We start from the raw sequence: 12891 nt of genomic DNA on the forward strand, positions 1-12891 counted from the left end.
AAGGTGAAAAATATAAGAAAAAGCTAACTAGCTGAAGTGCAAAAAAACTAGCTAATAGTGAGGTGCAAAATATAAAAACTAGCCCACTAGCTAAGGTGCTAAAAGAACTAGCTAACAGTGGTTCAAAATATATAAAATAGCTACTAGCAAGATGTAAAATATAACACTAGCTAACAGTAAGGTGCAAAATATAAAAAATAGCTAACTAGCTAAAGTGCAAAAAGAACAACCTAACCTAACGAGAAAATGATCCTTCCGCAGGTTCACCTACGGAAACCTTGTTACGACTTTTACTTCCTCTAGATAGTCAAGTTTGTAAGGTGAAAAATATGAGAAATAGCTAACTAGCTAAGGTTAAAAAAAAACCTAGCTAACAGTAAGGTGCAAAATGTAAGACATAGCTAACAAGCTAAAGTGCAAAAAAACTAACAGTAAGGTGAAAAATATAAGAAATAGCTAACTAGCTAAGGTGCAAAAAAACTAACAGTAAGGTGAAAAATATAAGAAATAGCTAACTAGCTAAGGTGCAAAAAACTAGCTAACAGTAAGGTGCAAAATGTAAGACATAGCTAACAAGCTAAAGTGCAAAAAAACTAACGGTAAGGTGAAAAATATAAGAAATAGCTAACTAGCTAAGGTGCAAAAAAAACTAACTAACAGTAAGGTGAAAAATATAAGAAATAGCTAACAAGCGAAGGTGCAAAAAAAACAACTAGCTAACAGTAAGGTGCGAAATATAGATAAAAGCTAACTAGCTAAAGTGCAAAAAAAACAACCTAACTAACAGTAAGGTGCAAAATATAAGAAATAGCTAACTAGCTAAGGTGCAAAAAACTAGCTAACAGTAAGGTGCAAAATGTAAGACATAGCTAACAAGCTAAAATGCAAAAAAACTAACAGTAGGTGAAAAATATAAGAAATAGCTAACTAGCTAAGGTGCAAAAAAACTAACAGTAAGGTGCAAAATGTAAGACATAGCTAACAAGCTAAAGTGCAAAAAAACTAACAGTAAGGTGAAAAATATAAGAAATAGCTAACTAGCTAAGGTGCAAAAACACTAACTAACAGTAAGGTGAAAAATATAAGAAATAGCTAACAAGCTAAAGTGCAAAAAAACAACTAGCTAACAGTAAGGTGCGAAATATAGATAAAAGCTAACTAGCTTAAGTGCAAAAAGAAAAAACCTAACTAGCTAAGTTGCAAAATATAAAAACTAGCTAACGGTTGGGTGCAAAATATAAGAAATAGCTACAGTAGGGTTCAAAATGTATGAAATGGCTAACACAAAAAATGTATTTATCTATTTATTTATTTATATTGTGTCTCATTCATTACTTATTGTTTGCTAGTTTTGTCGTCATGTCATTACAATACAGTAGGTGGCAGTATGTGCCTTTAATGTTGGTTTATAGCCCGCCGGGAAAACCATGGAAGAAGAAACAACGTACACAAGCTCAGTCAGCGTTAGCGTTAGATGTGTAGAAGTAACTGGGAGACGATATTGTGGTTGTATGGATAATTTTGACCATGTCTTCAGGGTATCTGAGAGAGTTTGTTAATGAGAGACTAACTGCTGCTGCTCAAGAAATACTCGGAGTTTTTAAATCAACTATCGTCAAGTATGAAGAAGAGCTCGACCGTCAGAGGAGGCTGTTGGCTATCGTTTTGAAACCTCGAATAAGGCTACACAGGATAGGTGGGTACAACTTTAAAGGTCTTTAAAAATTTACAGAGGAGTATGGCTTTGAATTATTAGTTGTATTTATTTGCTCAGATGTGTGTTTCTCTACCATCCCATTAGTATCCTAATAATTCTGTTGTGTGTCCCTCCAGAGCTCCCACAGCAACATGTGTGTAAGGAGGAGGAGGTTCTCTCTGAGCAGCAGCTCTGTATTCAGGAGAGGAACTCCAGTGTGGACCAGGAGGACCCAGAGCCTCCACAGATTAAAGAAGAGGAGGAACTCTGCACCAGTCAGGAGGGAGAGCAGCTTGAACTGATGCAGGAGACTGATGCCTCCATGTTGATTCCTACTCATGAGGAAAGAGACCACAGTGAAGATCAGACTCTCAACTTCAATCCTAACGACACTTTTAATACAGAGACCACCAAGACTGGTGGTATCAGATTCTATGGGATGTCAATACTGAAAATCCCCACGGGAACTCTGAAACTACGTTCTTGCAAAATCTGTGGAAAGGATTTCATAAATAGAGCTTGCTTGAAAGTCCACATGAGATCACACTCAGTTGAGAGGCTGTTTCCTTGCATAACATGTGGAAAAGATTTCAGACATCGTAGTAGCGTGATGGACCACATGAGATTAGCTAACGCAAATGAGAAGACGTAACCTCGCAACGGCTGTGGGAAAAGAAACTTTTATGCATCTACTTTGGCAAAGCGTACGAGGTCACATCCAGGCAGGTAGACTTGTATTTGCATAACTGTGGCGCTTGAAGCGAAAGATTTACTTGAACCATGTACTTGAAGAACACAACATAAGAACATACACAGGAGGAACCATCGAGCTGAAACGCCTGTGAAGACATTTTCTTTTCTTTTTCATACATTTTATTTATGAACATTTTTTACGTTCAATACGTACAGGAAAAAAAGAAAAGCAGTACACGGAAAAAAAGACAAGTATGAGGTCATGGTATGTTTACAAAAACATGACACCCATCCATACATTTTCATCCGCTTATCCGGGCCAGGTGGCGGGGGCAGCAGGCCGAGCAACGCACCCCAGACATCCCTCTCCAGCAACACTTTCCAGCTCCTCCTGGGGGACCCCAAGGTGTTCCCAGGCCAGATGAGATATATAATCCCTCCAGTGTGTTCTGGGTCTGCCCCGGGGCCTCCTACCAGTGGGACGTGCCCAGAACACCTCTTACAGGAGGCGCCCAGGAGGATCCTGATCAGAGGCCCAAACCACCTCAGCTGACCCTTTTTGACACAAAGGAGCAGCGGCTCTACTCCGAGCTCCCTCCGGATGTCTGAGCTCCTCACCCTATCTCTACGGCTGAGCCCAGACACTCATTTTGGCTGCTTGTATCCGCGACCTCATTCTTTTAGTCACTACCCAGAGCTCATGACCATAGGTGAGGATTGGGATGTAGATGGACCAGTAAGTTGAAAGCTTTGCCTTCTGGCTCAGCTCCCTCTTCACCATGACGGTCCAGCACAGCGCCCGCATCACTGCAGAGGCCACACCAAACCGCCGGTGGATTGCTCCCCTCCAGGTTACTGCCTCAAGCGAGGAGTTCAAGTATCTCAGGGTCTTTTTCACGAGTGACAAATTTTCCTCATTGGAAGTAGGGTGTCATATATGGTACATACAGTAATCATGTGGCATCTGTCTCGTTGGCTGAATAAACACCATGTTCTCCAACATTTTTCTCCCAGTTCTTTTGAAGCCATACGGAGCAGGTCATCCGTCCAGAAGGTGTGAGTGTTTAACAGTGTTAATAAAGAGGTCAGCAGTGGGGCCACTTTTCAGGAGCCAGTATTTTCTAATGGCCTTTTTACTTGCTGCAAGATCTTTAGTAGATAGGTGTCATCGTTACTTAGTCCATCAGGGACGTGTCCAAGATAAAGGGACGTGAATGTACTACTGAAACCAAAAGTTTTTGAATTGATTGTTGCTACGTCCTTCCAGAAAGTCTGGATAGAAGGACAAGACCAAAAAACACGGGCATGGTCGACCATGATTTCTCCACATTCCCAGAGCTGGGTGACACTTTGTTTGGCGTGATGAAAAAGTGAATCAGGTTTTCCCAGCGGAAGTCTCCCCACGTCCGGTTGTTTCCGGATGTTTCCCAGGCATTCAGCCACACATCCTCAGCCTGCGAAGACATGTTCATCAACTGACTGACAAACACTTCTGCAACAGCTCCATGACTGCGACTGAATGTATAAAGTCATTACTCAGGAGAGGTTGCAAAATTTTGACTAAGTGCATTTTATTCCAGCGTAGTTTTTCCCCTTCATATTACTGCAATACTCATTCTTCCTTTTGCACAAGTATTTCTTTTAACTATCGTGATCTCCCAAATATTTGAATGTTTGTCGCACAGTGAGTTCAAAGTTCTCACAAATGTTTTTGTTTGTTTTCTATTTCTATACACTACCTCAGTTGTGTGAGTGGATCGTAAACTGTGATGTTGAGGCTGAAACCCTCTGTGAACTTAAGAATACTTATTTTGTTACGCAGGATGTGTTTAAATGTTGCAGCTCACTGACCGGAGGTTGAGTTAATGTATAATTTGATAGCATTTGGTAGTTTAATCAGTGGAGCTACCTTATATTGAACAAAGATGCAACATGATTGATTGTTCTCCGCACATGAATGAAATCTTGAACACTTCAAATAAAGAAAATCATAAGTTTTGACGTTTCCTTTGATTGATTTCTTTTTATGCAACATGTAGTTCTGTTTTAATACATTTTATAGGTGAATATTGTACATTTCAGGGCAGCACATTTACCTGACAGCTATAGTTTCCTTGCTTAACCAAAAAATTTTAACATATGAAAAGAATCACACACAAAAAACAGTAAAGAGAAACAGCTCCATGTCACACACCATGGCCTCCGTAACACTAACAGTGATAACGGGTGTGATTGCTTTCACATTTTACACTTTACTTTTTTCTGAGAGTAATTTAATGTGTTCACTAACATTGTGAATGAATTGGGTATATATTTTAAATATGATATATATTTTTCAAATCAAAAAAGTGTTACTTCGTCTTGCCTGAGGTAAGTTTTTCCATTTCTGCTAATGAAGACATTTTTTTAAACAACTCAAAAGATTTGAGTTAAACATAGTAGTGGATAAAAAAACAACAACTGAATTTTCTGGTAAAGTGAAATGAGAGATAATTAATCTGTCTCTGACACAATAAATATTATCTTGCTTATGGTTAAATATCGTATCCATTGTAGCCAGTGGAGGAATAGTAAGCCCTCCTTTAACTGGTTTATAAATGTTGTTAAAAGTTGTTTTTATGGTCACTGAAATATGAATAACTCAAAAAGGCAGTAGCAGCTCAGTCCATATGGTTCAAGTCTCCATACAGTCCAAGCATGGAGTGTGGACTGGCAACTGGAGAGGGGCCAGCCCACACTCCTGGACACCGGCAAGGTGCCCCCATGCAAGGCACCAAATTCCCACCTGCCCAGAGAGCCTGTCCACAGGCAGCCTCCTCACTTACTCACCTCTCTGTTTTATGCATGTGTAGGTCCTGTTTGAGCATGTGTGTGTATTTCAGGCCTGTGTGTATGTATATGACAACAGAGTGAAAAAATACACTGAATTTCCCCTCAGGGATTAATAAAGTATATCTTAGAACTTAACAAAAGATAAGTGTTGGCCTTTCTCAATTCTTGTTGTTTTGAATTATGGTCCTTGTTTTGTTCTTGATGTTTCTGCTCCTGTTTGTTACATTTTGTACGCCTGGTGCTTTAATTTATTAATTTATTAATTTACCTTTTACAATTCTTATGTATTTATATATAAATCTCCCCTAGTCTGTTTTATTTATTTGTTTATTTATTTGTTTAGTCTTTTCCCTCATCATCATCATGGTGGACTATTATTGTGCTCTGTATATTTATAGAAGGAACATCCTCTGAGATATTATATGTTTTTTGTATATTCTTAAAATTTTCGATAATAAAAACAAAGAAAAAATAATAAAAGAAAGAAAAGAAAAGGAAAGAAATAAGAAGAAAGAAAGAAAGAAGAAAAGAAAGAAAGGAAAGAAGAAAAACAAACAAAGAAAGAATAGAAAAATAGAGAAAGAAAAGAAAGAAAGAAATTAGAAAAAGAAAGATAAACTAAGAAAGGAAAGGAAGGAAAAAGGAAATAAGAAAAAGAATGAAAGAAAAAAGACAAGAAAATAGAAAAGGAAAAGAAAGGAGAGAAATAAGGAAAAGAAAGAAAGAAAAGAAAAATAGAAAAAGAAAAGAAAGAAATAAGAAAAACAAAGAAAAGAAAAATAGAAAAAGAAAAGAAAGAAAGAAATTAGAAAAAGAAAGATAAACTAAGAAAGAAAGGAAAGGAAAGAAAAAGAAAGAAAGGAATAAGAAAAAGAATGAAAGAAAAAAGACAAGAAAATAGAAAAGGAAAAGAAAGGAAAACTGAAAGAAAGAAAGAAAAACGGAAAGAAACAAAGAAAGAAACAAAGAAAAAGAAAGCTAAACTAAGAAAGAAAGGAATAAGAAAAACAAAGAAAGAAAGAAAGAAAGAAAGAAAGAAAGAAAGAAAGAAAATAGAAAAGGAAAAGAAAGGAAAGAAATAAGAAAAAGAAAGAAAGATAAACTAAGAAAGAAAGGAAAGAAAAAGAAAGAAAAGAAAATAGAAAAGGAAAAGAAAGGAAAGAAATAAGAAAAAGAAAGAAAGAAAGAAAGAAAAGAAAAATAGAGAAAGAAAAGAAAGAAAGAAATTAGAAAAAGAGACAGAAACGAAATAAGAAAGACAGAGAGAAAGAAACCAGAGAGATGTGCAACCCAGAGTGAAAGCGGAACGAAAGTCTGGCTCACCTCGACTGCCGGAACTTCACAGTGTGACACCAGCGGTAAACAATAAAGGTGCGATTAGCGTTTAGCTTTAAAGAGGTGTGGAATTAGCTTAAAGACGGTGTTGTAGTTTTTAATTAGTAATAAAGCAACAATGTCTTCAGCTGAGTATCTGAGAGAGTTTGTTAATGAGAGACTAACTGCTGCTGCTCAAGAAATATTCGGAGTTTTTCATAAAACTATCGTCGAGTATGAAGAAGAGATCGACCGTCAGAGGAGGCTGTTGGATGTCGTTTGGAAACCTGAAATAAGGCTACACAGGATAGGTGGGTACAACTTTAAAGGTCTTTAAAACTTACAGAGGAATATGGCTTTGAATTATTAGTTGTATTTATTTGCTCAGATGTGTGTTTCTCTACCATCCTATTAGTATCCTAATAATTCTGTTGTGTGTCCCTCCAGAGCTCCCACAGCAACATGTGTGTAAGGAGGAGGAGGTTCTCTCTGAGCAGCAGCTCTGTATTCAGGAGAGGAACTCCAGTGTGGACCAGGAGGACCCAGAGCCTCCACAGATTAAAGAGGAAGAGGAGGAACTCTGCACCAGTCAGGAGGGAGAGCAGCTTGTGCTGAAGCAGGAGACTGATGCCTCCATGTTGACTCCTACTCATGAGGAAAGAGACCACAGTGAAGATCAGACTCTCAACTTCAGTCCTGAGGACACTTCAAGTGCAGCAGAGAAGGAGTTTGAGGTCAACACACCAGTTATAAGCCCCGGGGTATCAGAAGAGCACACCTATCACCAGCTTATCTCTCACAACTCTCCTGAAGCTGAGAGCCAACATCAGAGAGGAGACAAACATGGAGACTGTGGATCAACTAGCAATGCAGAACCAAAACCAAAGAAAATAAATCACAAAAGCAAAAGTCAGAATCACGCTGTAAAAGACTCAAACATGTCAAAGATACCCTGTATTCCTCAAACCAGTAAGTTAATTTTCCAATGTGACACTTGTTGGAAAATCTTTAAGTCTAAGCAAGCTTTGCAGAGACACCAGATGATACACACAGGCGAGAAGCCGTACCTTTGCAACACCTGTGGGAAAAGATTCAGTCGGTCATACGATTTAAGTTCTCATTTACGAACCCACACGGGTGAGAAGCCATATTCTTGCAAAGTATGTGGAAAAGATTTCAGACGTAGTAGTGGCTTGACAGAACACATGAGAAAGCACCACAGTGCAAAGCCAAAACCTGATGACACAAATAAGGAGTCTGTAGCGAACATGCCAGTTATAAGCTCTGTGGTATCAGAGGCTAACAGTGACCAACAGCTCCTCTCTCACAACTCTCCTGAAGCTGAGAGCCAAGATCAGAGAGAGAGAGACAAACACGGAGACTCGGGAGCAACTAGAAATGCAGAACCAAAGCCAGAGAGAGCGCATCAGGAAAGCAGAAGTCAAAGCAACAATGATAATAACTCCAATATGTCAGAGATTCCCGATGATGCAAACCCATTTGAGACAGTTTTCCAATGTGACATTTGTGGAAAAACTTTCAATTTCAAGTCTCAATTGAAAACGCACCGGAGGAGCCACACGGGTGAGAAGCCGTATTGTTGCAACACATGTGGAAGAACCTTCGCATATATGTGTCACCTGAATGTGCACATGAGAAGACACACAGGCGAGAAGCCGTTTCCTTGCAAAACATGTGGAAGAACCTTCGGATATAAAGGTCACCTGAATGTGCACATGAGAAGACACACAGGCGAGAAGCCGTATACATGCAGAGTGTGTGGGAGAGCTTTCAGACACGGCGACGGCTTGACGGCCCACATGAGAAGAGCACACACCGGTGAGAAGCCGTACCTTTGCAACACCTGTGGGAAAAGATTCTGTCAGGCAACAGAACTGAAGGCTCATACAAACGTCCACACTGATGAGAAGCCATTTTCTTGCAAAACATGCGGAAAAGGTTTCGGGCGTAACTTTGACTTGATGGTCCACATGAGAACACACACGGGTGAGAGGCCGTACTCTTGCACAACATGTGGAAAGGGTTTCATCCGTAAAAATGAGTTGATGTACCACATGAGAATACACACAGGTGAGAAGCCGTACGTCTGCAGAACGTGTGGGAAAGATTTCGGGCGTAGTGGCGCCTTGTTGTCCCACATTAAAATTCACACAGGTGAGAAGCCGTTCACTTGTGAAGTGTGTGGAAAAGATTTCAGGCGTAAAAGTGACGTGACGGTCCACATGAGAATACACAAGAGGCCGAGTGTGAAGCCGTACCTCTGCAAGATCTGCGGGAGAAGATGCTTTAACGTGTCCGAGTTGGCAAAGCATGTAACATCGCATGCAACCAAGTAGTCTTGAATATCATCCAAAATATGTGGGAGGCGGTTCAGTTTGTGTTCTGTGATAGTCCGGCGATCTGTCCAGGGTGTACCCCGCCTCTCGTCCAGTGTCAGCCGGGATACTCTCCATCCTTCTGTGACTCCCAACAGGAGAAGTGGTTAAAGGCTTGTACAAAAACTCACAGAAGTGAACAGCCACTTAATTGAAAAGTTTGACTCAAATCATGTTCTTGAAAAACACCCGAGGATCAACATACACAAGAGAAACCACTGGGCGAAAACTCTCCTGACGACATATTCACCAACTGAATAAAATAAACCTTTGCAACAGCTCTACTTCTGAAAGTCAATGTATATTTTAATTCCCTTTTGGAAGAGGTCACAATATATTGAAAGAAGTAAATTAACTCATATTTTTCCCTTTGTATTATTGTTAGCATTACCGTAAAACTTCAGTTTATAGCCCAGGTTATTATTTGCTTATTTGCTGACCTCAGCAGGCCTATATTTGGGACAGGCCTTTAACTCCTGTCACACAAAACTGTTGCTCATCAAAGATGGGATATACAGTATCAATATTAATTGTATAAATTTTAGGCTTTGCAGAACATATCAGGTGACACAGTGGTGCAACGGTAAGCATTGTCGCCTGCATTGTCGGTGCTCCAGCTTCCTCCCACAGTCCAAAGACATGCAGGTTAAGTGGTGACTCTAAATTGTCCGTAGGTGTGAATGTGAGTGTGAATGGTTGTCTGTCTGAATTACTGTCTTATACTGTAGATTTGTAAAATGATCTAAACGACTGAATTGTGGAGAATCTAACCAAGCTAACAACATGTAGCATCTCCATATTGACAAAAGTTCAAACATTTATATTTGTATGTGCAGTCGAAGCACCTAACTAACGTTAGCTTAAGCAGATAGCCAACCACCTGCTTTATACGTCCAGAGAACGTCTATAAAAATGAACTGCTTGACAACCAGACCTGGGGTCTCAATTATAAACACACACAAAACGAGGCCTGAAAGACGCGTACGCCACTTCCCGCGCAAAAGTTGTGATTCATAAAAACAGACTTAATGGGAGAAACGTTGAAATTGGCGACATAGATGGTGAGGTGGAAGCTTGATTGTAGATATTGTCAGAGGCTTTTGTCCGTAGGGGAGACCGGGGTAAGATGAGCCACTTTTCATATTCAGGATCACTACATCAAGGCTATTATAGTTTTGTTGCTAACTAATATATGTGCATATATTTCAGGATGTTGTGCATCCCTACAAACAAACAGAATGAGTGTAAACATAACTGTGTTGATAATATAGCATGTCCAAAAAAAGTGGTCTCGTGGCACAACTTACCCACGTACATGTCTGTACTCAATTCAATAAGACGCTTTTTCAAATTCATGTGTATTTTTATTTATAATACACAATTCAACAGGTACAAATGTTTTTTTAAATTATTATTGCATAAAACAACTTCAAAACATTTTAACATAGGCCTGAGAATGCCTTAAAGTACGTTTAGCAAGAGAACCTTAACAGCTGTGTTTTTGGAAAGAAAGCACTGAACTAAATCTGTAAACGTGAATCCTAGTTTGGTGTCCTTGCTGACAGGAGGGCCTCCTTCATCCTCTCTAAACTCCTCCCTCCATCTTACTCTCGTTCCATCCACCCCCCTCCCTCCTTCCATCCATACCCCACCTGCCCCTTTACTCAGTATCCCACCTGTCCAGGTTGCAGGGGAATACAAACTGCTGGGACTCTGAGGTTTGGGGAGTTTTGCGATTACATCACTTCTTGGGAAGAATCCCTCATCTTTCTCCTTGAAAGTAAAGCTTGGTTTACCATATCCAGCTTTGCCTCTTCTCAGAAACTTACGGCTCAACTTACCCCATAGCTACCATATTGACTTTATTAGCCCCCACAGCTAAAATGGTGCACTTTCATGATAGCTGTACTACCTCATTTTGTAGTTAATAGATACCACAGTTGATGTATAAAACAAATGAAAATTATCTATTTTGGTTTAAACACAATCCCCATGAAACTTATGACAGACTAAATTCACTTTCATGAGTGAAAAATGCTTTTTTGGACATAAATCTCTAACCATTTAACCCATGTGGTTCTTAACAGACTAAATATTTGGTCACATGCTCAATTTTATTTACGGTTTCCTAGCAACAAGGGGTGGCTCAAGTTACCCTTTGGCTCAACTTACCCCAGTCTCCCCTACGCACATCTAATTGAGACAGGCCTTTGTTCGTCAAAATGTGTAGCCACACCAGGCTAGTAAAAGAGACAGGGTGTTAAATAGGAACAAGGCTTTTAATTGAAGTTTTACAGTTAATCATATTTCTGTTGGCAAAAGTATTTCTTTGAAATTATCTCCCAAATCTTTGAAAAATGTTTGTTACGTGGTGAGTTCAGAGTTCTTAAAAAATGTTTGAACAGTTAAATAAGTAGTCTTTTTTTTTTTTTACAATATTTATAAACTACCTCAGTTATATTACAATTATTTTTGTATTTTTGGCTGCAACTTTTAATTTGATGTTTTTATATGTTTTGTAATTGCAGTTGTTTTGAAATTTAGAAGTGACACCCAAACACTAATTGTAGATGATGTACCACGTGCTGCTGTCAACACATCAGCCTGAGCAGCTGTAATGACCTGTGACTAAACACTAATGATCAGTGCTCAAAGAGACTCGGGAAACAAACTGCTGTATTCTGATCTCATGTTATGTCGTCTAACAATAAATTGTCTTATCTCTACTAACCACCAACATGGAGTATGAGGAGTATTTTTACACTGTTGTTGCTGCTTTTGTTCACCTGTACAAAATGATTCCACCACTGCCAAATTTTGTTAATCTTAAATTGTGAAAGAGCTCAAAAGGACGTCAGTTAAATGTAGACGATACCTTAACAGCCCTGCAGAGTGAAGCGAGACAGATGTAAAATCAGAACTGAAATTGTGTGTATTTTAGGAGAAATGGGATTTAAGGGCAATGAACGTTTTTGAATTCAATACTGAAATAGTATACGGAAATTAAACATAGAAAAATCAAAAATAGCAGATGCCTGGACCGTCGAACAGCAAACCAGAAGCTTCAACCTGCCCCCTGACGTTTGATAGATGGTTACAGATTTATTTATCACACTGCAACTACACTGTGAATACTGTTCCCTCATTTATATATTTAATTAAAGTTTTATTTAATCTGTGATTTATTTAGGTGACATTTACGCATTAAATTACCTAATCATGTGTTTAGTTATTTAGAAATGTTATTATATTTATTCATATATTCAGGCATTTAATTATACAATCATGTATTTATTTATTTGAGCATTGAATTATATAATTATTTATGTATTTACATATTTAGTTACTGCCCTTAAAACTCTCCAGAGCATGAGGAGAGCTGGTTAACATCAGCTGTCAGCAGCTTGTGGCCTGAGCTAACAGCTAATGGAGGTTAGTTAAATTATTATTAGTATTATTAAAGTGTTCAAATATAATCTTGTAAAATTTAGATTTGGCAAGATACTTGAAGTTTGTTCGCAGCAGAAACAAATAAAGTAATATAAAATAGATATTAATTAAAAAAGTATATTAAAATGGATTTTGAAGCAGTTATTTATTTTTTTTCAATTCTTTTTTTATTAGGATTTTACATGGTTCACATGTTCATTGACATAACATTTCACCATTCTCATCCATTCATCTGTAAATTACAGTTGAATCTCCACAGTATATCCAAGTCTATATAAATAATACAGAGATGAATGATTGGTCCATCCACCATATTATAAGGCAATCTGTTAATACAATATAAGAACTGAACTTCGTAGAACAGGAACGCTGGGGTGCACCTCCACGATATTTAAAAAAAAACAAACTTTAAACTTTAAAATGAAGTAAAAAGGGGAAGAATAGGAGAAAAGGGACATACAATTTAGCATTAGACAAAAGATGGTCGCACCGGTGTAACATACATGATCC

The 12891-nt window shown here is 38.5% G+C and overlaps 2 protein-coding genes across 2 annotated transcripts; both read left to right on the forward strand.

The window, feature by feature from the left end:
- The first annotated feature begins 1442 nt into the window (after positions 1-1442).
- LOC117253137 (uncharacterized) lies at positions 1443-4385 on the forward strand. Its single transcript, XM_033620500.2, has 2 exons — positions 1443-1696; positions 1834-4385. Exons 1-2 carry the CDS (start codon positions 1528-1530, stop codon positions 2346-2348), a joined length of 684 nt encoding a protein of 227 aa, XP_033476391.2. The 5' UTR covers positions 1443-1527; the 3' UTR covers positions 2349-4385.
- Positions 4386-6298: 1913 nt separating this feature from the next.
- LOC117252551 (uncharacterized) lies at positions 6299-9215 on the forward strand. The gene is made up of 2 exons (XM_033619565.2): positions 6299-6846; positions 6983-9215. The coding sequence occupies exons 1-2, from the start codon at positions 6675-6677 to the stop codon at positions 8890-8892; spliced, it is 2082 nt and encodes a 693-aa protein (XP_033475456.2). The 5' UTR covers positions 6299-6674; the 3' UTR covers positions 8893-9215.
- The last annotated feature ends 3676 nt before the right edge of the window (positions 9216-12891 follow it).

This window comes from Epinephelus lanceolatus, chromosome 9, assembly GCF_041903045.1.
Source record: "Epinephelus lanceolatus isolate andai-2023 chromosome 9, ASM4190304v1, whole genome shotgun sequence".
Lineage (NCBI taxonomy): Eukaryota > Metazoa > Chordata > Actinopteri > Perciformes > Serranidae > Epinephelus > Epinephelus lanceolatus.

What these genes read in the sequence shown, in the direction of transcription:
- LOC117253137 (XM_033620500.2), top strand. Translation starts at nt 1,528, where the DNA reads ATGTCTTCAGGGTATCTGAGAGAGTTTGTTAATGAGAGACTAACTGCT. An exon ending in AATAAGGCTACACAGGATAG is followed by an intron (nt 1,697 to 1,833) that starts GTGGGTACAACT and finishes GTGTCCCTCCAG; the next exon opens with AGCTCCCACAGCAACATGTG.
- LOC117252551 (XM_033619565.2), top strand. Translation starts at nt 6,675, where the DNA reads ATGTCTTCAGCTGAGTATCTGAGAGAGTTTGTTAATGAGAGACTAACT. An exon ending in AATAAGGCTACACAGGATAG is followed by an intron (nt 6,847 to 6,982) that starts GTGGGTACAACT and finishes GTGTCCCTCCAG; the next exon opens with AGCTCCCACAGCAACATGTG.